Source organism: Dermacentor albipictus, chromosome 10 (genome assembly GCF_038994185.2).
Source record: "Dermacentor albipictus isolate Rhodes 1998 colony chromosome 10, USDA_Dalb.pri_finalv2, whole genome shotgun sequence".
NCBI lineage: Eukaryota > Metazoa > Arthropoda > Arachnida > Ixodida > Ixodidae > Dermacentor > Dermacentor albipictus.
The window spans coordinates 24,498,202-24,522,992 of record NC_091830.1 but is presented as its reverse complement, the minus strand read 5'-3'; the positions used below and the strand labels follow the sequence as shown (position 1 = coordinate 24,522,992).

Sequence of the window (24,791 nt, the reverse complement as noted above, 5' to 3'; positions counted from 1 at the left end):
AGAGGCGAACAAAGTTCTCTTTTCTTTCATTTATCAAATAAATTACGAGTTGACTGACGTTGTCGCGATTGCGACTTGCTGTTTGAAACGCTGGTATGTCGCCATTTTTAAATGTCTCGCGTGCTCCAACCAATTTGCACAACAAAGTCCAGGGCGCGTACATTAGTTTCGCTTCGCAAGTTGGCAAAAGTGCTTGCGTTGGCCGCAAGTCTTGCGGTTCAGCAAAATTTCATCTGGGTAATCGGGCGCCTCCGGCTACGGGTGATCAATTCCGTGACGGTCCTCCAACTGGACGTGTGTCGTGCCTCAAGTTGCCGAGCTGCTGATTCTCAAGACGCATTCACTTCGTGACAACATCGCCTGCGCGCGTCATGAAAGTGTTGGCATTGGTTAGGTGAGTGTGGCGTCGTTGTAGCTTTCCTCTACACGTAGAATGAAACTTAACGCCAAGTAAACGCCTCCGATTTTCTATCCTGCAGCGGCGGGAAGGACAGCTGCTTCAACATGATGAAGTGCATCGAGAATGGTCACGAGATCGTCGCCCTGGCCCACTTGAAGCCGAAAGACAGTGGTATGTGGCGCTTTGCTTTGAATAAACTTGGGATAGTGGGCATTACCGGATGCGTAGACCCTCACAAGTGTCCTGTTGGCCTCATATATAGATATGTGCCGTTGCCGAAATGTCTAATTGCACCTAAGTTTAGGTTTTCCCTCCCTTCGATGTTTGGCCATCGACGCTTGCTCGGCGCCTTGAAATGCACGTATGGCGTACTTAGTTTGTTTTAAATACTAAGGAGGAGCAAAAAGCTAGCCGTTCATCATACAAGATGTTCGCGTTTGCTCCCTAGCTATGTTACTGGCGGGTTTAGCTGGCAAAATCTAAATTTTTGATAATGGCAGCTTCGGGTGTTTTTGGTGCAGTGTAATCAAGATGACAAATTCTGCTTGCATGTTGAACGTGTGAAAAAGAATGTGGTAGCAGACGCAAACTATTCACAAAGGCATATATTACTTGTATCTTGATAGACGGAAACATTCAAATAATCGGTCCTTTGTTTTGCAATCAGCTGATGCAGGAATGATTTATAGTGTCAAACCTGTACGTTACCTCAATTACGCGGGATATTTAGGGCGTGCTGTCTGGATAAATTATACACATTTTTTCTTGGAAACTCGCAATCTGTTAAACCATATTTATCTACAACTGCAGTTGACAATGTGCTGCAGTGTACCCCGTAAACATATCTTGCAAATGTCAAGAGTGCAATCCAGCATCAGCAATATACAGCAAACCCTCGTTAACTCGAACTTCGATATCTCAGAGTATCATTTAAGTCAAAAAATTTTTCTGACTCGATGTCAGCCCAATGTATTTCTCGCTTCTCGTCTGGAAATGCTTTTGCACCGTGCTGAAAATCTTGGCTGTGAAAGTGTCAGGGAAAAAGTCACTGCCTAAACATTTCCATACTTAGCGCCTCGCTGTGATACAACGCAAAAAGTGACGGGACTGCAAGTTTGCAGCGAATTCCACTATATTCTGTACCACTCTTATCATATCCACCGTTCGTGGCCGCCTGCGATCTCATTATAATGCTGGCAAAGTGTTGCTCTGACCCCTGATGAAACATAATAACCACGAGAAGGTGCAAATGACCTCCACAAGATGCATGTTCATGTGTGCGTGTAGCATCGTCAGTTTGCTTATTCACTGGACACATCAGTGCCTACGTGTTTGCTTGGCTCTTTAAGGAGGGATGGAAGCAGAATTTTAAGACAGGAAGGAAGGAGGGAACAAACAAACAAAAACAAGAAGGCGCCATCGTGAATCCCGAATAAAGTTCTGATGTTGTCGAAATCGCGACAACATCAGTCAATTTCTATTTTATTTTGATAAATGAAAGAAAAGACAATTTTGTTCACCTCTTGGCAATAGGAAAAGAATTTCAGAGCACACATAGCATATTGTTTTCATTTGCGGTCTTTGTTTATCTTTCTCGAATACGAATAAACTAAAGCAACAGCTAAGAGTGGAGTGCGGCATCAGGAACAAAAAAAAAGAGAGAGAACTTGCAGGTCGCATTAGCTACATAAGAATAAAAAAATAAGTATGGTCATTTAGGGAAAGAAAAAAAAACACTCGTGTGGTACCACAACCTGGGTGTATGTTGTCAGGATTGGGGGCTCAATCCCATCGTCCGTGGTCCTTTGCCAAGATTGGAGTACGGCATGAATTCGAAGGTAGCTGGCCCATGCCGTCGTCCAACTTATTTATGCTGAGATCGTTGATGAAGTGAAGAACTGTTTCTCATCGAGAACGAGGAAAAGGGTTTACTTACAGAAATTAAATCACTCTAACATGACTGCTTGAGAAAAAGAGTATCAGTCCAACATGACTGCATGAGAGAAGTGACTCAGTCTAACATGACTGCTCAAGAGAAGTGTCCTCAGCATTCGCACAACCACAGTTTTTATACACTCGATCCGCCGGCCATACGAGGCGGCGACTGTTCGTTTACTCATCACCAACTCGCCGCTGCTCTGCAGATCAGTTTACAGACACAAAGGCACGCACATTCTGATGCCCAAACGACGGCGTTGGAGGGGTGCCGTTCCGGGAAGTATCGGTGCCGATCGAGGGTAGCTCGTTGTTTTGCGTCACGCCGAAGCGCGAGAAGCACCAAAATACGGCTTCCCCACGGCAGCTTGTCCATGCGTGTCATATCAGGTCCACGTTGGGGAACTCCGAAACCATTGTTCACACACCGAACTCATCCCGTCACAATGTCGATGGGGCTGGAGGAAGGAAGCGGTTTTCAGCACAAAGGCCGCTTCTTCGAACGCCTCCTAGCTGCAGTGACGGAGGGGGTGCGGAATGCGCGTCTTGCCCCCCTTGTCGTAATCGGGTGGCAATCTTGCTTAGCAGCTCGCCATTCTTAACAGCGCAAAGGCCGGTTCTTCGAACGCCTCCTACCTGTAGCGACGGAGAGTGCGGAATGCGCGTCTTGCCCTTTTGTCGTAATTGGGTGGCAATTTTGTCTTGTAGCTCGCCATTCTTAACAATGTTAGAAGGCCTCAATTAATCAATTTGATCTGAAGTCTTCGACTAAGGCATCTCTATAGTCCCAGTGTTGCATTTAACTGTTGGTTGGTTCTTTGGGTTTGACATCCCAAAGCAATACCTGGGACCTGAGAGACACCGTAGTGAATGGCTTTGGAATAATTTTGATCACCTCATCTTGTGTGACATGCACCTGAATCTAAGTAGACGAGCGTTCCCGCATTCCGGTCCCGTCAAAATTGCAGCCACTGCTGCTGCGAATTGAACCCACGACCTCATGCTTGGCAACAGAACACCACAGCAACCGAACCAACATGGCAGGGGGCACCTAACTGTGACCTTTGTTAACCACACCTGCACTAAATTGCTCTGCAAGAAAAGACTGACCGTGCAGTGCTGACCACACTTGAAGCAAGTGCGGTCACATGTTTGAGATCACATGTTCGATCCCAGTCGCAGCAGCCACATTTTGATGGGGGCAAAATTTAAAAATGCTTGTGCACTTAGATTTACTCGCATGTTAAAGCACCCCAGGTTGCAAAATCAATCATATCGTGGTTTTGACCTGTAAAACGCCAGAATTTCATGTGTTTTCTTTTTTTGTGTGGAGCGCAAGACAGAGACGACTTGCGTTTCTACAAGCAGCACATATAATGGACACACTTCCCACGCAGTCTTTTAACCAGACAACCACGTCATTCCAACGCCGTAACATCTCCTGCTTATGGGGCGTGGGTGTGCCTGCCGAGGCAAAGCGTTGAAACAAATCTGACAGTTACATCTGGATGCCCAACACTTTCAAGTAGGTGTGCATTCGGGAACTTCATCGTGGCCATCATCTGTTGTCTCTTGCAGATGAGCTCGACAGCTACATGTACCAGTCTGTAGGCCATGAAATCATTGACCACTATGCTGAAGCTATGGGGCTGCCGCTGTTCCAGGGGGACATCGTTGGCAAGCCGCACAACCAAGCGAGCGAGTATGAGGTCACGGAAGGGGACGAAGTTGAAGATCTTTTCAAGTTGATGACAAGGGCTAAAGTGAGTAGACTTGGCAGCACGAAGCTAACACAGACAACATAGTTACATAAAATCGAGGGAGATCTGCAAATTAATGTTACCAAGAGATCACTTTCTCTAATATTGACTGGCTTTTAGATAGCTTTGATGAAGACGCTGAAGACGCATGAAATGTTGCAAATGTGAAGCACAGGTGGGCCAAGCATCTAAATAATTTTTATGAAGAACCATGTAGGCCATTGCTAAGTAAAATATTCTGTGATTCCTGTGAGACTTGTTACTTCAGCGTCTTGATGAAATATGCTCTGAGTTTTACAAATTATTGTAACAGCATTGAAACAAGAGAGCGAACTGTTCACAGGAGGATGGAGACTTGAAGGGATTGACAATGGTAGAACAAGGAATGTCACTTCTTAGCAGGACTGACAACTGCAGTGGAGCATACAAAAACACGAATACAATGGCAAAAAAGGCAAGGAGGTAAAAAAGAAATATATGAGAACATTCACGCTTGAGTACACATTTGTTGAGACAATGAATGAATGAATACAGCATTTATTAACTTAGAGTTGGCTCTATGGCCTAAGTGTGAAGCGCTGGGTAATTGAACAAAGGAAAGAGGTGGGACACCATGGGAGTCAGCGGCCGAACTCAAGGGTGTCACTCAACTCTTCTAAAGAAGGCGAATGATGCCTGCTTCACAAGAGATTGCAGAGAGGGCCTCGAGAGCACACCACTTGTCTGTTTGCAGTTGGATTCAATGCTCAAGGTCTGCTGCCAAGCCCCAGTGGTTGAAATGTTGGTCAGGGAATGCACTGCGATCTTATAGCAGGCGATAAGCGGTTGTGCTGTGCGGATATCTGTTTTACATGCTGGGTACAGGTGTGCTTAATTTGGGGGTGCTGCATTTGCTGTGGTATGCTTACCAGCAGAGCAAGACATCTGGAGTTACTGCTGCGCCAGTTCCGGCCTCCTGCACTAGAATTTGGCACCCTCATAGTTGTCCAGGGGGCACTGGATCTGGTTTGTGTGGTATTTGTTGCACCAGCCATTCCCTAATGTTACACTTTTTTTGTAGCAACTTCGGAATGAACTCCAAATAAAGGATCCAGGAGCGGCGGGAGGCTGGCACTATCGTCACAATGACAAGTGGTAGATAGAATCTCACTCGCTGCGTCATGTGCTGCCTGGTGCTCCGAGATCTTGCAACGTTTGGGTACCAGGCGTACATGCGTAGTAATGCCAGTGTTAACCAGTAAATGCCAGCATCATTGTTTGGTGAGGTGGATCAGAGGGCTCCTGGCTCGTGTAGCTGATCGTAGTGCTTGCACAGCTATTTTGGCTGTCTGTGAGAACGCGAGGCGTAGATGTTGGAGGCGGTTTGTCGTTGGTTGCATGTAGAGCTTCAAAGCTGACTGAAGCAATGTTTAGTCAGTTTTGGTGCAGGCTTTAAAAAAATATACTTCTAAAGGTGTAAAAAAATTGTAGTACTATATTTTCAGCACACAAAACTAATATATGCCTGAAAGGAATAGAGTTGATAATTCAAAAGTTGCAAAGTTAATCTTATTAACCGATTCATCCATCAGTGACTGTCATGTATGTCCTGAAGTCTGCCACAGTGCTCACTCTGTTGCCAAAAATATAGCCTCTTGATCTCTGCTGCACCAAGTTTTAATAATCACTTTAAATGTTCCTCTGGAGACATGGTATGATACTTTCTCAATGACCTGGGTATTTATCAATCTTGTCTGGATAATAACAGGTTGATGCCTCATTTGTGTGTCCAAATTAACAGTGCCCACCTCTGGCCTTTATACTCTGAAGCCCAAACATGCTGTAATGTCTACTTATTCTGACTTCTAGACTAAACAACATGTCCACTGTGTGTCTTGCTTCTTTTGCTGTTTTTTTTTCAGTATGCTTTGCAGTTAGACTCCATAGACTCTGTAATTATGGTTCAGAGCCTCAATTCTTCAAAAGCGTCACAAATAATTACTGCCCCTCTTGTGTGACCCATTCAAAATGTGCACTTAGTGCAGCATTCCTTTGGATTGGAAAACGGCAGACTATCCGCATCACCGTATGCGGAGGTGGTGGTCCCATGGTATCACAGACTACTCAAGAGCGTATCTGTCAGTTCGGTGCAGTGACTGAAGGCCATACAGTGCCAAATTGGCCCTTCCCATCGTACAGTTCTCTTAGAAATGCAATGAGACTCGCTATCCCCGTTTCTCTCGTTGAGTGCTGAATGGACTCTCCCTTTGGCATCATGGTCGTAGCAGGTTTGTACATGTCAGGGTTTTCTCGTTACCACAAGACTACCATAACAGGTTTCGTTAATGTCGCGAGTCTCTTGTTTCAAGTCTGGAGCCATACTGTACTTTGGCTTGTGATTTGAACTGGTCATAATTCTAAAATAGTAAATTATTTATTGTGCTCTCGGGGAATTGAGGCTCCATAGTATAATTACTGGTTTAATGAGTACCCAATGACAAAAAAAAATACAGGACAAAAATTTGCTGTCAGTTCTGCTTTAAACAAGAAGTTGTGGGTTTCATTCCTTGTTGCCGGGGGCACATTTCAATGTGGAAAAAAATGCAAAAAGGCAGGTGTGCTTAGATTTAGGTGCACCTTAATGAGTCGCATGTAATCAAAATTATGCAAAGATCTTCACAACGACATCTCTCGTTTCCCCTGTATTGCTCTTATACACTAAACCCTGCAAATCAAGCCATCAATCATTGTCTACAGGGATGTTTCATGTGTTAAATATATGTAAAGCATGTTGATGATGGGTGAATTGTTGAATTTGATGAATCTCTCTTCACTAGCCAGTAAGTTAAATACTGATCTGAAAAACATGATAAATTGATGCTTTAACAGTGGGTTAAAGGCTAACCCTTCAGCAAATGGCTCAATATGGCCACATACTTTCAGAAAAAAAGCTTATTAAAGTGGTGGAAGTAAGGTCTTCTATGTGCCGCCATTGATGATACCTTGTCCTTTTTGTTTTCTTTTCTTTTTTATCTGCCCTGCACCTTCTTCCTTTTTTTAGGCGGCAGTTGACTATGAAGCTGTCTCTGTTGGGGCCATTTTTTCAGACTACCAGCGTGTACGTGTTCTTAACGTGTAAGCCACCTGCTAATCTCTGTCTTGTCTCTATTTGATGTTTTTCAAAGGAGAGTTTGGTTTGGTTTTTAAGTATGGTCAGTTTAGATGACTCGGAATGGTTTTTACTGGGTTCAACTTCTGAAACGCCTACTGCGGTGGCTCACTTGCTATGGTGTTTCACCACTGAAGAATGAGGTTGAAGGTTCGATTCCCATGCTTAACTTCCAATCCATTTTGATTGAGGCGAAATTCAAAAATGCCCACGTACTTGTTTAAAAAGACACTACAGAGAAACTGCAAGTCAGCTTAGATTGATATTCTTTCAGAACTCTTATTTTTGTTGATTTCACAGTAAGAGGGTGATCGCTACAAGAGAAAATGGACGTCTAAAGTTTAATTTTTTTTTTTAATTTCTTGGTGAAGCCACAGTGCCGGTAGGTCAATGTGCTATCACAGATGTCGCAGTATTCTTCAAAATTTAGCTGATTGTGGCAAAAGTAAGCGTTACTGAAACTTGACAAATTCTCTCTTTGGCTCTTTTAGACAGAAGGCATTTGATGTTTACTGATAAAAAAGTTAGCTAAGCTTGATCTGAGGCCCTCAAAATCTGTGATGTCATCGCGAACTGGTGCGGGAACTTCAACACAGCATGGCCACCCATTATTCGTTCTCACTTTTTTTCTGGCTTAGCAAGCCTCATCTCACACTAAGAGTGTTTTTTTTTTTTGGTATTGTAGGAGGGTAATTTTGGTGATACACCTGAAATAATTTTTCTCTTCAGCGCCCCGTTACGTGCACATTTAAGGAACACCGGCAGTTGAAGTTAACGTGGAGCCATCCACCATGGCATCCCTCATAGCCCCGGTGTTGCTTTGAGACAAACTTCATCGTTCAATCAAGTTATGAACCAAATTTGACAAAATATCTGGCATCTAAATGCAAAAATGAGTCTCTATGTAGTGACTGAAAGATACTGTGGTAATATTGAGGCTCTCAGTCTTTAGTATGGAAATTATATAGAAAACCGCATGACCTGAAATTTTCAGAATATCACGTACTTGACTCTGTAGCTCTAGTTAGACTTCTCTATGGGGTGTTTCAGCTAACACTTCCAAAAATTTTGTGCGCTACACCTTTTGACACCTGCCGCGGTGCCTGAAGGACTCAGGTATTCTGCTGCTGCGTCCTAGGTTGTAGGTTCGATTCTCGACTGTGATAGCTGCATTCTGATGGGGGCGACATGCAAAAATGCTCATGCGCATACCTTTATGTGCATATTGCGGAGTGCCGTGTGGTCCAAATAGGGATGTTTATTCCCGTCAACACATACATGTTGAAAGAGGAGGCAAAAATGAAAGTGAGAAATCGCTTGACGCTGGAACCCCCCACTATAGCATGCTCCATAGGCAGGTAGTGGCTTTTTGACTTAAAATCCTACAATTTGATTCTGACACACATTATAATGCACTTTCTAGCCCAGACAGGATGGATACTAAGGATATGCTGCATGGATACCTGTATTGACTGGTTTATTTCCTTTCTATCGAGTGTTAACAGTGATAACTTAAGCACAGTCAATGTATGCTGATGCCATGTAACAAATTTCTGCAAAGTAACGTGGTGGCTTCTATATATATGGTGCTGATATATCGTGCATCCCGGAAAATAGTTTAAGGAACAGCTAAACAAGGTACAGCTGAGATCAAGAAATCATTCTTCGACAACATGTCGTTCATGGCAGCTGACATCAGGATCTACGCGATAACCACTATAGCGAATAAATAAACTAAAATTTGCTAATTAATATGTTAAATGAGAACCATAAAGGAAATGTTTGTAACTGCAAATAATTGAGGTCGGCCGATGTGAAAACCGTACCAATTTGCCGGCAATATGGAGCTTAGCAGCACCCTTGATTCATGTGTATTGAACATGTGCAGCAATATGCATTGCTGTTCCAGTTAACGTTTGTTCCCAATGCATTTTACCACAGCGTTAGTCATATCTTGACATCTGCCACTGCATTTAATTTGTTGCTGTGAAAAATCTCTGCTACTCCATGTTTAATAATTCACTAAGGTCTTGCCAAGAACAGCCAGTGCACATGCGTCTATGTGTGTGTGCGTGAGAGAGAGAGAGTGTGTGAATATGCATGTGTGTGCACATTTACAGTTTAATTAGTATGTGTCTGTTCAGTTTCTTTTCATTGCTGTGTTTAAATTGCAAATTTGTTATTGGCCCCTCACCATGGGCCCTCTTGGAAATCTTGGTTATGCAGTAGAAGTTGGAAAGCGGCACCCAGGGAGTGTTCTGCCACAATAAATTTTAGAAAGAGTTTAGTATTAACCAACATATTAGCACATGTAACATTGTGTGGCCATGAAGCAAGAAGGTGAGCTGCCCTTTCCATGGTAGAGGCTCTCTCTTATTGTTCTGACCAGCGCTGGCAAGCAAGATGTCTCCAGAGTTATTACCAATATTTTAGTATTTTCTTTCTTCTTCTTTTCTTTTTCTTTTTTGACTGCACAGTTTGAACATACAACATATGTTACGGTTAAATAAATGCATGCAGACCTTTGTGAAGAAGCTGTAAAAGTGGCCCGTAGAACTGTATCGGTACTAAACTGTTCATATGCAATGCGCTGTTCATAGTCACTATATTGAAATAGTGGTCCCATGCGATGCTTAAATCATAACTACCGCTTTCTTTTTCTCTCTCTCTCTCTATTTTTCCTTCATTGTGGCAGCGAGGCAATATCCCGTGATGAGGAAAGTATATTGCCTTGTGACTAAAATTAGGTAAAGCGAAGTGACATTCCTTCCCCCTGCCTCCCCTTGTGATTTCACAGGTGTGACAGGCTAGGTGTCACAATGCTGGCCTATCTCTGGCACCGTGACCAGGCCCAGCTTCTGAGGGAGATGGTGGACTGCAATGTCCATGCCATCCTTATAAAAGTTGCTGCCTTGGGTAAGTTCTCCACATTTAGATTTAAGTTTTGTACTAAAATTACTAGAAGGAAAACTGGCACTTATATCTGTTCACGCCACTGGTGCAATGCCTCATCTATTGCGGTGTTGATGGGTGGTAAATTTAAATGCTTTGAACTTGAAGAAGCTCGACAATTTGTTTGAAATAAATGGATTTGGAATTAAAGGAAACACATTAAATGGAGGACCTGCAAGCAACGCTGCATTAGGTGGAATGCGTACACTAAGCTAGTGCTAGAGACGAGTTCTGAAAGTGTTGCTTCACGGCAGCACAACGCACATCCTGCGCTGGTGGCTGCAAGTGAATCATACGGCAAAGCACGTTCCTTCAAGATTCCCATAATGCCTTACCGGCAGCCGTTTTAGGCTGCACACTGCTTTCTAAAGTGGTGCGCTAACCTGTGTTACAAGTATGCAAACAGTCTAGATGAGTGTTTGTTGACACTTCGATTAAGAAGTCTTTGTTGGGATTAGGTGGATGGAAAAAAAGGCTTCTTTAACTTGTTTTTCTTCTGGTGTTAAGTGTGTGTGCAACACCCAAATGAAGCCAAGGGAAAGCCTAAGGGAAAACTCCTTCCGTGCCATACTATTATCCCAAATTCTGACCAAAGATGGCCACATTGTTTTAGTGTGCACTTTTTTTTACAAAATACACTGTGGGCAATGTTTTAAGTGTTTATTTATTAAAAATTTCAATCATTATTGCAAAAACTTAAGCTTAGCAGCACTATACCAAATACTGTGCGACACTAACTCTCAGATTACAAGCCGAGCGCATCGGGGTCTTTGTCACTTGGAGAGCAGTGGACCTCATTCGGAATCACTTGGATTCATCTCTGAAGTCAGCTTTTCTTTTTCTCAGTGAAACCATTAAAGCACAAACTGCCAATGGTGCAATTTTGAAAGACCCAAGTTGCCAACTTTTTTAATTATGCAAACTAGAAGTGAGGCGTGCAGACAGGACACAAGAGTAGAGAAGTGGACAACACGAACGCCGACTATCAACTGAAGGGAGCACTCAGGCGAAAAATGAAAGAAGACACAAAACTCATCTGCGCATGCTCAGGAATGGTAACACCACGTGTCAATCGGGTACACGTGCTGGTCTACGTGAGAGATAACTGTTAAGGCACTTAATCTCTTCCTTATGTAAAGTAATCGAAGGCTGACTCACGCACGCACTTCCACCATTATAGATATGCCATGCCTCTACCATAAGACGCGTATCTTCATTCTTATGCCTGTACAGTATCGCGCATTCATCTAACTTTGGCTTGCAGTTACAATCTCGGCAATGTAGCGAAAGATTAGAAGGCGATCCACCGGTTAACGACCTTTTATGTTCCATTAGCCTCTGATTGATACACCGTCCCGTTTGCCCTACGTAGAACTGGCCACAGCTAAGGGGAATTTGATATACCACACCCATACGACATTCTGTAAAACTGTTGTTCTTATTGTGCTTCACTGGACAAATATCTGTTCGTTTTTTGCCTTTAACCCGCTCCTTTTTATTCTGTACGGCAGCGCATATCTTACCTAGCTTATTGGGAGCAGTGAAAGCAACATTAACATCATATCTACTAGCAACTTTTTTAAGCCTGTGCGACACTGAATGAATATACGGAATAGCCACTACTCTTTTTTTGCGATTACTGCTTTCTGTGATTACGTCCGTCCCCCTGGAAACCGACTTCTTTAGGCGCTCAGCTACAGTGGCCACCGCTACATTAGGATAACCTGCTTCTAGTAGGCGCCGGACCTGCGCATTAAAACTGGCGCTCATTTTGTGCATGCAGGATCTTGTGAGGGAAGACTTAAGGCACGACATGGCGATTCCGTTTTTTACTAATTTAGAATGCTTGGATTGAAAGTTTAGCAACGGCTTCGAAGATCTTGGGGAGTACTGCCAACAAACATGATTTTGTTCGAAGATCAAGGAAATGTCAAGAAACTGAATTACGCGTCGCTGAGGTAATTCCTTGGTAAACTTTAATCCTCCCCCATAAAGTTTAAATTGCTCACTTACTGAGGTAGCAACCGAGTCTAATTCTTTCCTATTGCAGAAAATCAGGTAATCATCAACGTAACGAAATATCTTGATAACGCTATCACCTAAGGCTTTCTCTAAGCAGTTGTCAACCTTACTCAGGTAAATGTTGCTAAGAATAGGGGCAACCTTTGAGCCAATGCAAATGCCTGATTTCTGCAGAAAAACGCCATCTCTCCACCCAATCAGCGTCGACTTCAAGTACATTGAAAGAATTTCCAGAAAAGCTCCCGTGGAAACACCGCATCTGTCAATAAAAGCCGACTCTTGCACTTGTTCTTTAATGCACTCATTTACGGAATTTAGCAACCCGTCATGCGGCAAGGAATAATACAGGTCTTCGATATCCATACTAAAAGCTGTACAATCAACCGGATTCTCCTCTCTTAAATAGTGAACTAGCGCCTGAGAATTACGTAGGCAAAAGGGATCTGAAAAAATTGTTCCTTGTTCCCCTACTTATCTGCACAATCCTGCTTCGTTAGCTTCCTTAATTGCGATATGTATGTTCCGCGCTAGAAGCATGTCGTGGTTTAGTCGTAATCGTGTCGTCCCATCGGAAGTTCAAATGATGTGCGGCTTTCTTCAACCATCAACTGGGCATGCCAGGAGGATTGGAGCTATTCTTTCCGCTGAATCATGGCGCCAAGTTAGGTTCTACCAGGAGTGTCTAAGGGTCCGTTGCGCGGCCCTGGGAGACGGTCACCTTTGGAACCGCCCTTACAACCATTGGAATAAGTTAGCCATGCAACATGCGGACATCCTATGGAGGATGAAACTTCCGGAGCTTCAACAAAGTAAGAGGAGACACCTTTCTAATATTTCACCGTCAAACAATGTACTGGTTCTTGGAGACGCCATAGTAAGTGATAACCATAGAAGAACCCTTGCCTTAGGCCCTAAGCACTGTTTTAAGCCAAACATTAAACCCGTTGAAGTTTTAAGCTTACCGCGCTGCATAACTAGGTTCGTTCCGGAAGAAGAACGCTCACGCTGTATTTCGGATTGCATTGCTAGCCTTAAACAATCTAATTCCCATTTTAAGACGCCTGACCCTGTCCGACCGTTAGTTGATTACCTTGTGGAGCATAAACTTAGACCTGTAATATCTGACAAGGAAGGTTATTTCGTAATTATGCCAGATGACGTGTTTTCAGAAAAAGCGATTTCAGCCATAGAAAAGAATTTGCAACCTGTCAAACTCAAACCTTCGGTAGTTAAGCAACGTGCGCTTGACCTCTTGTCAAGACATAATCTTGATAGGCTTGTTTGTAATGTCAAGAAAGCTAAATCCCTCACATTAGAACTGTTTTTCTCGGCCAAGACGCATAAACAAGAAATTCCTTTTCGTGCTATAGTGTCAGAGAAAGGGACGTGGCAGGTTTGTGTCGCTAGTTACCTACAGAACTGCCTAGCTTCACTAATTTTTTCAGATCCCTTTTGCCTACGTAAATCTCAGGCGCTAGTTCACTATTTAAGAGAGGAGAATCCGGGTGATTGTACAGCTTTTAGTATGGATATCGAAGACCTGTATTATTCCTTGCCGCATGACGGGTTGCTAAATTCCGTAAATGAGTGCATTAAAGAACAAGTGCAAGAGTCGGCTTTTATTGACAGATGCGGTGTTTCCACAGGAGCTTTTCTGGAAATTCTTTCAATGTACTTGAAGTCGACGCTGATTGGGTGGAGAGATGGCGTTTTTCTGCAGAAATCAGGCATTTGCATTGGCTCAAAGGTTGCCCCTATTCTTAGCAACATTTACCTGAGTAAGGTTGACAACTGCTTAGAGAAAGCCTTAGGTGATAGCGTTATCAAGATATTTCGTTACGTTGATGATTACCTGATTTTCTGCAATAGGAAAGAATTAGACTCGGTTGCTACCTCAGTAAGTGAGCAATTTAAACTTTATGGGGGAGGATTAAAGTTTACCAAGGAATTACCTCAGCGACGCGTAATTCAGTTTCTTGACATTTCCTTGATCTTCGAACAAAATCATGTTTGTTGGCAGTACTCCCCAAGATCTTCGAAGCCGTTGCTAAACTTTCAATCCAAGCATTCTAAATTAGTAAAAAACGGAATCGCCATGTCGTGCCTTAAGTCTTCCCTCACAAGATCCTGCATGCACAAAATGAGCGCCAGTTTTAATGCGCAGGTCCGGCGCCTACTAGAAGCAGGTTATCCTAATGTAGCGGTGGCCACTGTAGCTGAGCGCCTAAAGAAGTCGGTTTCCAGGGGGACGGACGTAATCACAGAAAGCAGTAATCGCAAAAAAAGAGTAGTGGCTATTCCGTATATTCATTCAGTGTCGCACAGGCTTAAAAAAGTTGCTAGTAGATATGATGTTAATGTTGCTTTCACTGCTCCCAATAAGCTAGGTAAGATATGCGCTGCCGTACAGAATAAAAAGGAGCGGGTTAAAGGCAAAAAACGAACAGATATTTGTCCAGTGAAGCACAATAAGAACAACAGTTTTACAGAATGTCGTATGGGTGTGGTATATCAAATTCCCCTTAGCTGTGGCCAGTTCTACGTAGGGCAAACGGGACGGTGTATCAATCAGAGGCTAATGGAACATAAAAGGTCGTTAACCGGTGGATCGCCTTCTAATCTTTCGCTACATTGCCGAGATTGTAACTGCAAGCCAAAGTTAGATGAATGCGCGATACTGTACAGGCATAAGAATGAAGATACGCGTCTTATGGTAGAGGCATGGCATATCTATAATGGTGGAAGTGCGTGCGTGAGTCAGCCTTCGATTACTTTACATAAGGAAGAGATTAAGTGCCTTAACAGTTATCTCTCACGTAGACCAGCACGTGTACCCGATTGACACGTGGTGTTACCATTCCTGAGCATGCGCAGATGAGTTTTGTGTCTTCTTTCATTTTTCGCCTGAGTGCTCCCTTCAGTTGATAGTCGGCGTTCGTGTTGTCCACTTCTCTACTCTTGTGTCCTGTCTGCACGCCTCACTTCTAGTTTGCATAATGAATCCTTACCAACTAGCTCAGCTTTCTGTCGTTCCAACTTGTTTAACTTTCTCTGGCAAAATAAACGCATTCCTGCTTACACTACCTCACAAACTGTGTGCTGCCATCTACCAGAAGTGTGACAAGCACTAATACGAAACCAGCTTGTCCATGGCATTGCTAGAAAAATGAGAAGTACTGTTGTTGGCTGTTCTTACCCAAAAAATGTGCAGACAAACCCAGCTCTTTCAAAGTATGGGAAGGGTTGACTGTGTTATTAATTTATGTGTAGAAATAATAGTGAAAAGGGGAAGTGGAGGTGTAAAAAGAAGGCAAATTACTATCAGGTTAAATTTTAATTAGAAACAGTTAATTTTCTCTGTTTTTTCTGGCTTCTTTGTGGGTTGGTTTTGTAATAATAAATCGAGTCCCTTCGGTTACCTTGATTCATCTCACTTAACCCCTTCAGGCTCTCTGTGCAAAATTGTGCATGCCAAGATAGTGCATCAAAAGGAAAAGCACTGATGAAAATAATGATGTTTAAAACATGTCACACACATATTGAACCAGTGTCCCGTGCATTGGAGGCGAGTTAATCAAAATTAATCCGAAGCCCCCCACTACAGCGCGCCTCAAAATCGTATTGTGGTTTTGGCACGTAAAACCCCAGAATTCAATTCAATTCATACTACATATCGAAGCACTTTGAATTAAACCTGTGCTGCAAGTTTGAGTAATACACATAAATTGTTTGCTATAATTAGTCGGAAGGTAGACAGTTGGGTACTTGCTCTTGGTGTCAGTATGTCCTCATGTAGCAGATTCACTTCTTTCATTGTTTGTACCAGTGTTTTACATCAGGCGTGTCTTTCATGCTAGACATAAAATAGTTGATGTTTTCACATCTGCAATTCTTGTGAGAACACTTGCATGGAGTTCGCATTCTGTAAACATCACAGAACTCACTGAGGAATCGAAAATTTCTAACCGTTTTACAGCTCTCCATGATACTGAAGAAATGTGGCTAGACTAAGTTTTCAATAGACAGAAATAATCAGTGCGTAAAGGTGATAAAATGTGCATGCCTTAGTTTAAGTCCACAAGCGTTCTTTACAATTAACTACTGCCATGGGAGTATGGCTGCAGTGGCTGAGATCCAAACCCGCAACCTCGCGGGTGGCAGCAGAACAAAATTTTATGCTGAGTCGCTGCATCAGATGGGCTAGAAAGTCCAGTCATGCTTTGATGTCAAGTCCGGTTCATGCTACTTTATCAACGGCTTCAACATAGGTGTTTCACATTCCTATAGGTCTGGAACCTCACAAGCACCTGGGGAAAACCTTGGCCGAAATCTACGACCACATGATCTCAATGGTAAGTTTCATGACCTCGACTGGTCGAGGCTGAGTTGTCTTTAACCCAGTCAAGAGGAAGGAATGTGACAGCTGCCATATTGGCAGTTCTTACCTGTTTTTGTACTATTGCACTGTAAGATTGCACTTCGGGAGGAAATTTGCAAAGAGACATCATATAACACACTTAATGTGTTGCCAGTCACCAGAGGGCCATGTCAGGTATTCCTGCCACATGGAAGGGTGTGTCTTTTTGTTGTGCATAGCAGGCAACTGTATGAAGGCTAGACAGATTTCTCTTACTGTTGGCATATTTGCGACTAAAACTTACAGCGTCACTTATGAAAGAAGGATATTAGGTACGCGCCATGAAATTAAGGTAAGGTTAGGTCACCTACTTTTACGTCACCAATATGTGACGTATCTATCGCACGAAAGGGCATCGTAGATCTCAACCTATTTACCACCAAATGACTGGAGAGACGTGTTTCTGTGACGACCGGCTACAGCGCGTCACTTGCGCTTGCGGCCAAAATATAGTGCATCACTTTCAAGATGCACAAATATGCACAAGTAACATGCGATTTTACATAAACACACATTTACGAGTTGCAGTTGTAATATATGAATTACTGTAAAATCCTGAGAGGTAGCCCACCTAAACTCGAAAGAAAATTGAGTGGAAATATGAGGTGGGCAACTTTCCGGTAAACCTGTCTAGCAAAGTTGATGGTGTCAGTGAAATATTTCTTTAGTTTTGTTAGCTTAAGAACTTCACTGAATAAAGAAAAGCCGCAGTTTGACCCAAAAGGCGAAGCATCGATTGCGATAGCGAATTATTAGTCAACTACATGAAGTAAGAATAGTAGCTTTATTGGCTGTATAAGCTTGTAAACATTCGCTCTCTAATTGAAGTAATTGAAGTAATTGTCATGGGTGCACAAGCAAACATGAACACATCGCACTCGATGACCACAGACACTTGCTGTCAAAACGCTGGTCTGAGGAAGCACGGCAGCTGCAGCGAGCGAATTGAGCTTTGTGCTGCCTCTCGCTTCAACGCGAACTAAGCGGCGAAAACACAGCGCACACGAGGCTATCGGAAGTCGGCGCGCGCTGTCTCCATTGAAGGTCACTTTAAATATAGGGCCTACGCACCTGCGCCATACGCAGCCACTGCTGTAGTAGAACACAACCTCCCCTCCCTCGGTGCTTTATGCGCGATGGAAGATGCTCACCCTTGCACACTTTCACTTGCATGTACAGCATACGGTGCGTGGAAACAATGTTATCGCACTTGGATTTTATACGGAACATCACGATGACGACGAAAAAGTGCCTGGAGTGTCCATATAATTGTTGTCGCAGTAAAGCTGAAAACACTGATGCAAATAGCGTAGTATTTATTCAAGAGCGAAAGAAAATTTCATTTCTGCTGCGGGTGCAGGCGTTTATAGAAGAGATTGCTACGGTGCCTCAGTGGCTACAGCATTGCGCTGGTGAGCACAAGGTCCCGGGTTCGACTGCCCGTTGTGGCGGCCGCATGTTGATGGGGGCAAAATGCAAAAAAACAGCCGTTAACTGTGTTTTGGGGTCATGTATATTTACTGTTGCAAAACGTCAATACACTCCAAGGCATTGTTTAACACAACATTTTCTTTACCCGTTTTATCTTTATCTATACTTCTAAAAGAAAACTTCATTGAAAAAGACAAGGTGTTGAGTTTGCTTTGCTGCTTCAATGTTTTCAGTGTACTATTGGGCTCCTGAATAAGTGACAGGGAATCCAAAGCACTTCGTTAAATCAAAAAGAATGTTCATTGTTTCTTTAAACTGAAGTTTGACTACTAAGTTTGTGCACAATTACAACCCTGCTAAGTTCTTGAAATGAACATTTGCACATTTTTGAGAAAGTGTTTGCTTTTGTACCCTGACAGCAATGCTTCTAACACAAGAAATGTTATTCGAGGGTCTGGACTTCGAAAAACAGCTCCTGCGCATAACGAGTTAAGGAAATGATCATTGTGGTCTACCAAGCGGACAACTGTGATGGCAATGAACTTAAAATTTATTTGTTTATTTGATACTTCTCAGGAAGAAAAGTATGGCCTCAATGTCTGTGGTGAAGGTGGCGAATACGAGACTGCCACTTTGGATTGCCCGTTGTTTCGCAAACGGATTGTCGTGTGAGTTTGAATGTTTGTTTCAACACTGGCCTAAGATGATTTTAGGACAGACATACCAGACACTGTGGATATAATGAAAATGTTTTTGTTATATCGAATATTTGTTACAACCCTACTTGCTGATATATTGGTGGCAAAAAAATTGCGATCGGGCCTATGTGAACGAAACGCCAATGTGACGCCTCCAAAGGGCCCCAGAAAGCCCAACATATCATTTTTTATACTCCAGTTTTGGTATGGCAATATGTAGATTTAACTGTGAGAAACATCGCCTGCTGTAGTGTTTTTGATGAGCTGGAGCAAGATTTGCTCTTCTGTGTAGTTCAGCAAACAAATTACTAATTAGTTAATTGATATGCTAATTATCTTTTTACTCAAATACTTAGTACCACGTTGTTTTCTCATACGAATGTGCTCTCTGTGTCAACAAATAAAGGTGATCAAGTTATCTTCCTTGAATGTGGAATGATGCTTGGCCTTTCTGTTAGGCTGCTGAGCACGAGGTTGCGGGATCGAATCCCAGCCACGGCGGCCGCATTTCAATGGGGGCGAAATGCGAAAACACCCGTGTACTTAGATTTAGGTGCACGTTAAAGAACCCCCAGGTGGTCGAAATTTCCGGAGTCCTCCACTACGGCGTGCCTCATAATCAGAAAGTGGTTTTGGCACGTGAAACCCCATAATTTAATTTTTTAATGCTTGGCCTTTGTGGTGTTAATACACAACCATCCAATCAGCAGGGTTATTTTTTTTAGAAAGCCACAATTTTTTTTTAACCGGCCTAGGAAAAATGTAGCATCACCCTTCTACACGAAGGCATTTTTTTTTTTTCTAGAAGAAGTGTAGCAAGAAAACTACACTTCCTACACCGCAGTTTCAATGAGTGTAGGCAGCAGACAGCAGACAAACAGGCTGGCATTACAAATGCACAGCACCGTTTCGTCTGCTAATGTCGGCGCCATCTGTTATTACACCCGTTAGCAAAAGTATATGGACCAGGGATTGCCCGATAAAGCCAATTTTTTGCTCTGTATGTAAATGCAAGTTGAATTTGAGCACTGCATTTCAAACTTGGCATTGTGATCTTTCCAGTGTACTCGTAAATTTGAGTTTAGCACGTCAGCTGCAAGGAAATGTAGTTTTTTTCGGCGACCCTGTGGTCTGTATAATTTTGCTCACGAGTGTACATATATGTGGCGATGACGGTGAAGGTACCCTATAGGGAAAGTTCGTTGCAGGGATGGCTGCGAAGTTTTGGAGTGATTGTGTGTCTCAGAGGAAGGTGAGCTAATCTTCCATGGAGGTAAAATGATTGTACTCACGGATGACGAATATACGGACAGGCTGTTTCAGATGCTGCGCTGTATAAGCATACAGAAGCTATCTTCGTGTGCTGCACATTTGCATTGAATTTAACTGCAATATGTCTAGATTTGTTCTTGAAAGGAAACTAGTATGTACATCAATTTCAGTGCTCTGGCAAGGGCATGTAATCAGCCAGTGGATGCAAAGTCGGACAAAGTGGGATGTCGAGCGCCTTTTGTCGGCTCCGATTGGCTACAGTCCAGTCATACAAGTGCAGCACAAATTCAAATTCAAATTCTTTATTTTCGAGAACAGGTTTTGTGGTTGACAGGGCTAAAAGCTGCGGTCTGCAGCTTGAAAGAGGCCCGGACACCATATTCAAGGCAGGGCTTGACGTCGACGTGAATGTCGAACCGTTAAACAAAAACGTATGGAACAGAAAATAACAGTTCATCAGAATAAGAATACATAATACCAGATATAATGCTTCATATACAGAAGCAGATATATATATACATACATACGTACATACATACATACATACATACATACATACATACATAATACATACATAATACATACATACATACATACATACATACATACATACATACATACATACATACACACGTATATATAAAAGTCAAATATAATGAAAGAAAGAGGGGAAATAATGTATGTACATGTATATACGTATACATATACATACACATATACATACATACACACATATATATGCACACATACATGTATATATATGAATTCACATATGCATACACAGAAACACGCCATAACCTCTTCTCGACATTACACTCGTCCGCACGAGCCTGCATAAAGTGGAGGTAAACAATTAAATAGCCCTAGCGTCAGCATGTGGGATCAGCACGTTGATGTAGTGGCTACTGGGCAGCCAACCCAAGCCACTGGCCAAAAGACTCGCAGGTGTCTAGAGTGTGCCATTTCAAGTTGTTCTTGCTGTGTATTTGGACATATTTTGCTACCAGAATGCTTAGTTTGAACTGTGAAGTGAACACGTATTTGCTGCACTGTAACTGATATTATCTCAGGTCTTGCATTTCCACCATCGTTATATTAGTAGAATACTCAATGAAACAAAGGCATGGCCAACCCATCCTGAGTTGGCCTTCTTAAGTTTACTTTGGAGTTCCTATAATTTCTCTTGTATATGCTCGTTATAACCGAGGTTAGAGTGTATATCTGCATGTCTTGCATCATACTTTTTGAAAGTGCATTACTGCCTATGGCATCCTGCCCTCATCTTTGTCTTTTGTTCGTTTTTTATTCTCTAGAGATGAAAGTGAAGTCGTAATTCACTCTGATGATGCATTCGCACCTGTGGGCTACCTGAAGATAAAGCGAATGCACCTTGAAGATAAGCCACGCTGTGATGAAGACGCACAAAAAACACCGGAAGTGTCATTACCACGTTGATTATTTGCTGATAACAGCGAGTGTCGCATTTTGTTTTGTAACTGAAAGCATATTTTCCACTTAGAAACTGAGAATGCAGATTAATTTTTCTAGCGGTGTTATGTTCCTGCAAACAACCCATGCCTGTTTACAAACTGCAGTCAATACACAGCTGGCAGAAGTACTGTTCTTGAAGCAAATTTTTGCTCCCTTGGGCTTTCTGTAATCGAGCAGTGTTATTCGTTCAGTTGAAATGTGCACAAACACATTGCACTGAAACCATCAAAGTTTGATTATCAAAGCCAGTTTCCTGGCTGATCTGCCAAGATATGCTGCTGGGACAGTTGGTAGCGCTGCATTGGTAAAATGCTATGAGGCGCGTGGGTTCCTCCGTGATGTATGGACGCATTGAGTACATTTGGCAGGTAGCCTTACCTGGCAACAAGACAAGAGATGCATTAATGGATGGTTACAATACAATTACACATGCTGCTGCCTGTGCTTCAGATTCTCTCTTTCTGGATCCTCCAGTCATATGCCAGTGCTCTAGCATAGCGCACTGCATTTGACAAAGGAAAGCTGTATGTGGTGTACATGGCATGCCAGTTCGTAATTTTTTTCCCCACTGCCCAAAATGGACTGTAGATGGCCAGGACAGTGTACACACATATTCACACACACACACGCACTCATCTGGGTTACGGGTGCCACTGGTATATGATTGCCATCACAGTAAGATGACTTAAGGTTTAGAGGCATGACTGTAGAGTTTCAACTGCTTGTCATCTGGCTGATATACTGTTTACAAAGCAAGTTCTTGATCCATAGGGGATCTTGTGTGGTCAGAAGTGTGGTTCATTTCATTGAAATCTGCACACAACTGACATCAAAGGCAGTACAGCTGTTCAAGCGCATTCTCACACTTTTCGGAAGTAATAGGGGTCTGTTTGGTGACTCACGGTCTCACTCAAATGCAGTAGCAGTTGCTCCGTGACGGTTCCACGCAGGCTGAGTTGCAGCAGAACGACGTTGGCTTTCACTGCTGCAGCCGTATGAACTCCTAGCTGACCTCCAACATGAAACCGCTATACCACGACACAAGAAACAAAAATTGCAGATTACTGGTAAAAAAACCATGCATGTATGCTATTGTCCATTCTAATGAGACATATCATCACGCCGATACATTCTTTTCAGCAATCAGTTCTAGCCAATAAGTTTTGTGTGCTCGGTTTTTCACTGGTATGCTTTTGATGCTTTATTTTCCGATTTGAATGTAATGCGTCTTGTTTTGTTTGTTCCTGATTTGCTTCACAGCAACTTTACTGTGTGCCTGTGTGGTTCTCTGTTATAGTTGTTACTGTTGTTGTTTTCTTGACGGACCATTAATATGTAAACGTCACGTACCCACTCGTGCCTTGGCTACCGAAAGGCGGCCGGCAGTATTGAATAAATAAATAAAATAAATATGCAAGGTAACTTCTACTTTATAATCCTTGATCATTGCATTTCAATGCAAATTCAGGTTTTGACGCATGTTGCGTTGCATTTATATTTGATATCGACCACACCATTGCACGCCGGCCTTCAATGCACAAAAAACATTGTGGAACTCCCTTTAAGCTTGATTCGCACGACGGTACGGATCGCTTATTCAGTTGGCAGACAAGTGTGACGCCACTGTGCGGCAACAAATCGCGCTGCAAGCAGCTCATCAGCCGCTTCGTTGAGTGAGGTGTGATTCGGTGGCACTGAACCACGTCATGCCAGTCTGCGGACAAAACTGGTGATCTGTCCCATCGTGTGAATGCAGCTTTATTGTAAAATTGCCAAGGTCAACACTTAATGACATGACTGCAGAGTGCCAAATGCTGGTCACCTGACCTTCTCACTTCACAACCTCCAACATGCAAGTTGTGCACAATGGCAGGTGTGCTTAAGCTTTGTTAGATGCAAGGCAATCCAAAGGTAACAAAATAAATATAAATTCAATTATTTGGAAAGTGCACCGAATGTTTATTTTTATTGAGACCATACAGAATTTTTTATTTTGCCTGTGGCAGATTGTACTATTCTTGTCCTTTAGCTAGATCTCTAGAAGAGGCAGACATTACGAGACCAGGAAATTGAACTGCATCAACAACTGTTTAAAATTTCACTAATTCAGTTTTGAACTCGTAGCACTTATTTTACGGTGCATATTGCAATTCACAAATTGTAGCCAGTGAATCCGCAAGGTGTACTTACTTGGAACAGGTTCTCTCAATGACAGCAGTTTCTTGATATTCATTGCCAAAGTGCACAATGAAATACATTGCTATTCCAGTTATTTTTGTGCTTCTATGCACAAAACGGCATTTTATTTAAAGAGTGAGTGTAACAGCCGCACATTTTTAATGCAAGTTTGACAGCGCATATGTGAAACTGGTACCATCCTCAATTCACTCCTTGCAAACCTCACCAGCTACAGTTGCGAAATTGCAGTATGTATTGCAGAACAATTAGTTTATTAGGCAAGTAATGGCTGCCCCTTCAAGCAACCAAGTTCAAGCATTAGTATTCTATCTGCCGCAGGCATTACTTTTGAATTCTGTATAGTTTAAAGGAGGGCACCTAACATTCAGCAAGAGTGGAATCCCTGGATGGCCGAGTGCCCACAGGGAAGCACAGGAGAGCATCCTGGCTCCAGCACACGACTCATACACAAGACACTTAGACAGTGGCAGCACGGGGCGTCACAAGATTGCTTGAATGCTAATCGCATTAGCGTTGACAGTCACCCCAAGACGATTTCTGGCAAATCTTTATTCGCATTGGCTGCTGCACCTATTGGGAACTTTCTGTAACTATTCATAAGTGGACTTAGTTTCAGGAAAGCACTTCCTAGTGGCGCACTTGAAAGGATAACAAGAACAAATGACAACAAGAACAAGAACAAAAAGCTTTCTCGAATAAATCACTTACGGAAAGTTTGTCCACACAAGTGCTCTTTCTTCGTGGCATCCAAAATGCGCGAAATACAGTAGAATCTCGGTAAACTGAAATTGCTTGGAACAGGATAGCAGCCTCCTAATTGGTTGGTTTTGTATTTAGATAATGCAAAAAAACATTTGTTCATCGTAAAAAATTTTCGTTAATCGGAATCAAAATTTTTGCCACTTTCTGTAAACGCAACCACAAAAGCAAGCTCGAAGATTTTTTTTTGCCCTGGCACTTGTCTTTTATGCAGAAGGCCATCCTTAAAACGTGGTGGCAATGACACACGCTATAAGAATTTGGTAAATTTTTAATGTGTAGCACGTGCAGTCCAGTCAACTTGGTG

At 42.7% G+C, this 24,791-nt stretch overlaps 1 protein-coding gene across 2 annotated transcripts; it reads left to right on the top strand.

Annotated features, from left to right (window-relative positions):
* Positions 1-26: 26 nt before the first annotated feature.
* On the top strand, positions 27-22,673 carry LOC139050424 (diphthine--ammonia ligase). 2 transcript variants are annotated; one of them, XM_070526779.1, is made up of 8 exons: positions 27-394; positions 480-571; positions 3,914-4,098; positions 7,136-7,209; positions 10,041-10,159; positions 16,505-16,569; positions 18,642-18,733; positions 21,349-22,673. In XM_070526779.1, the coding sequence occupies exons 1-8, from the start codon at positions 372-374 to the stop codon at positions 21,488-21,490; spliced, it is 792 nt and encodes a 263-aa protein (XP_070382880.1). In that variant the 5' UTR covers positions 27-371; the 3' UTR covers positions 21,491-22,673. The 2 variants fall into 2 exon arrangements, with proteins under 2 accessions (XP_070382880.1, XP_070382881.1); XM_070526780.1 differs by having other exon boundaries at positions 16,505-16,573; positions 18,646-18,733.
* Positions 22,674-24,791: the final 2,118 nt, after the last annotated feature.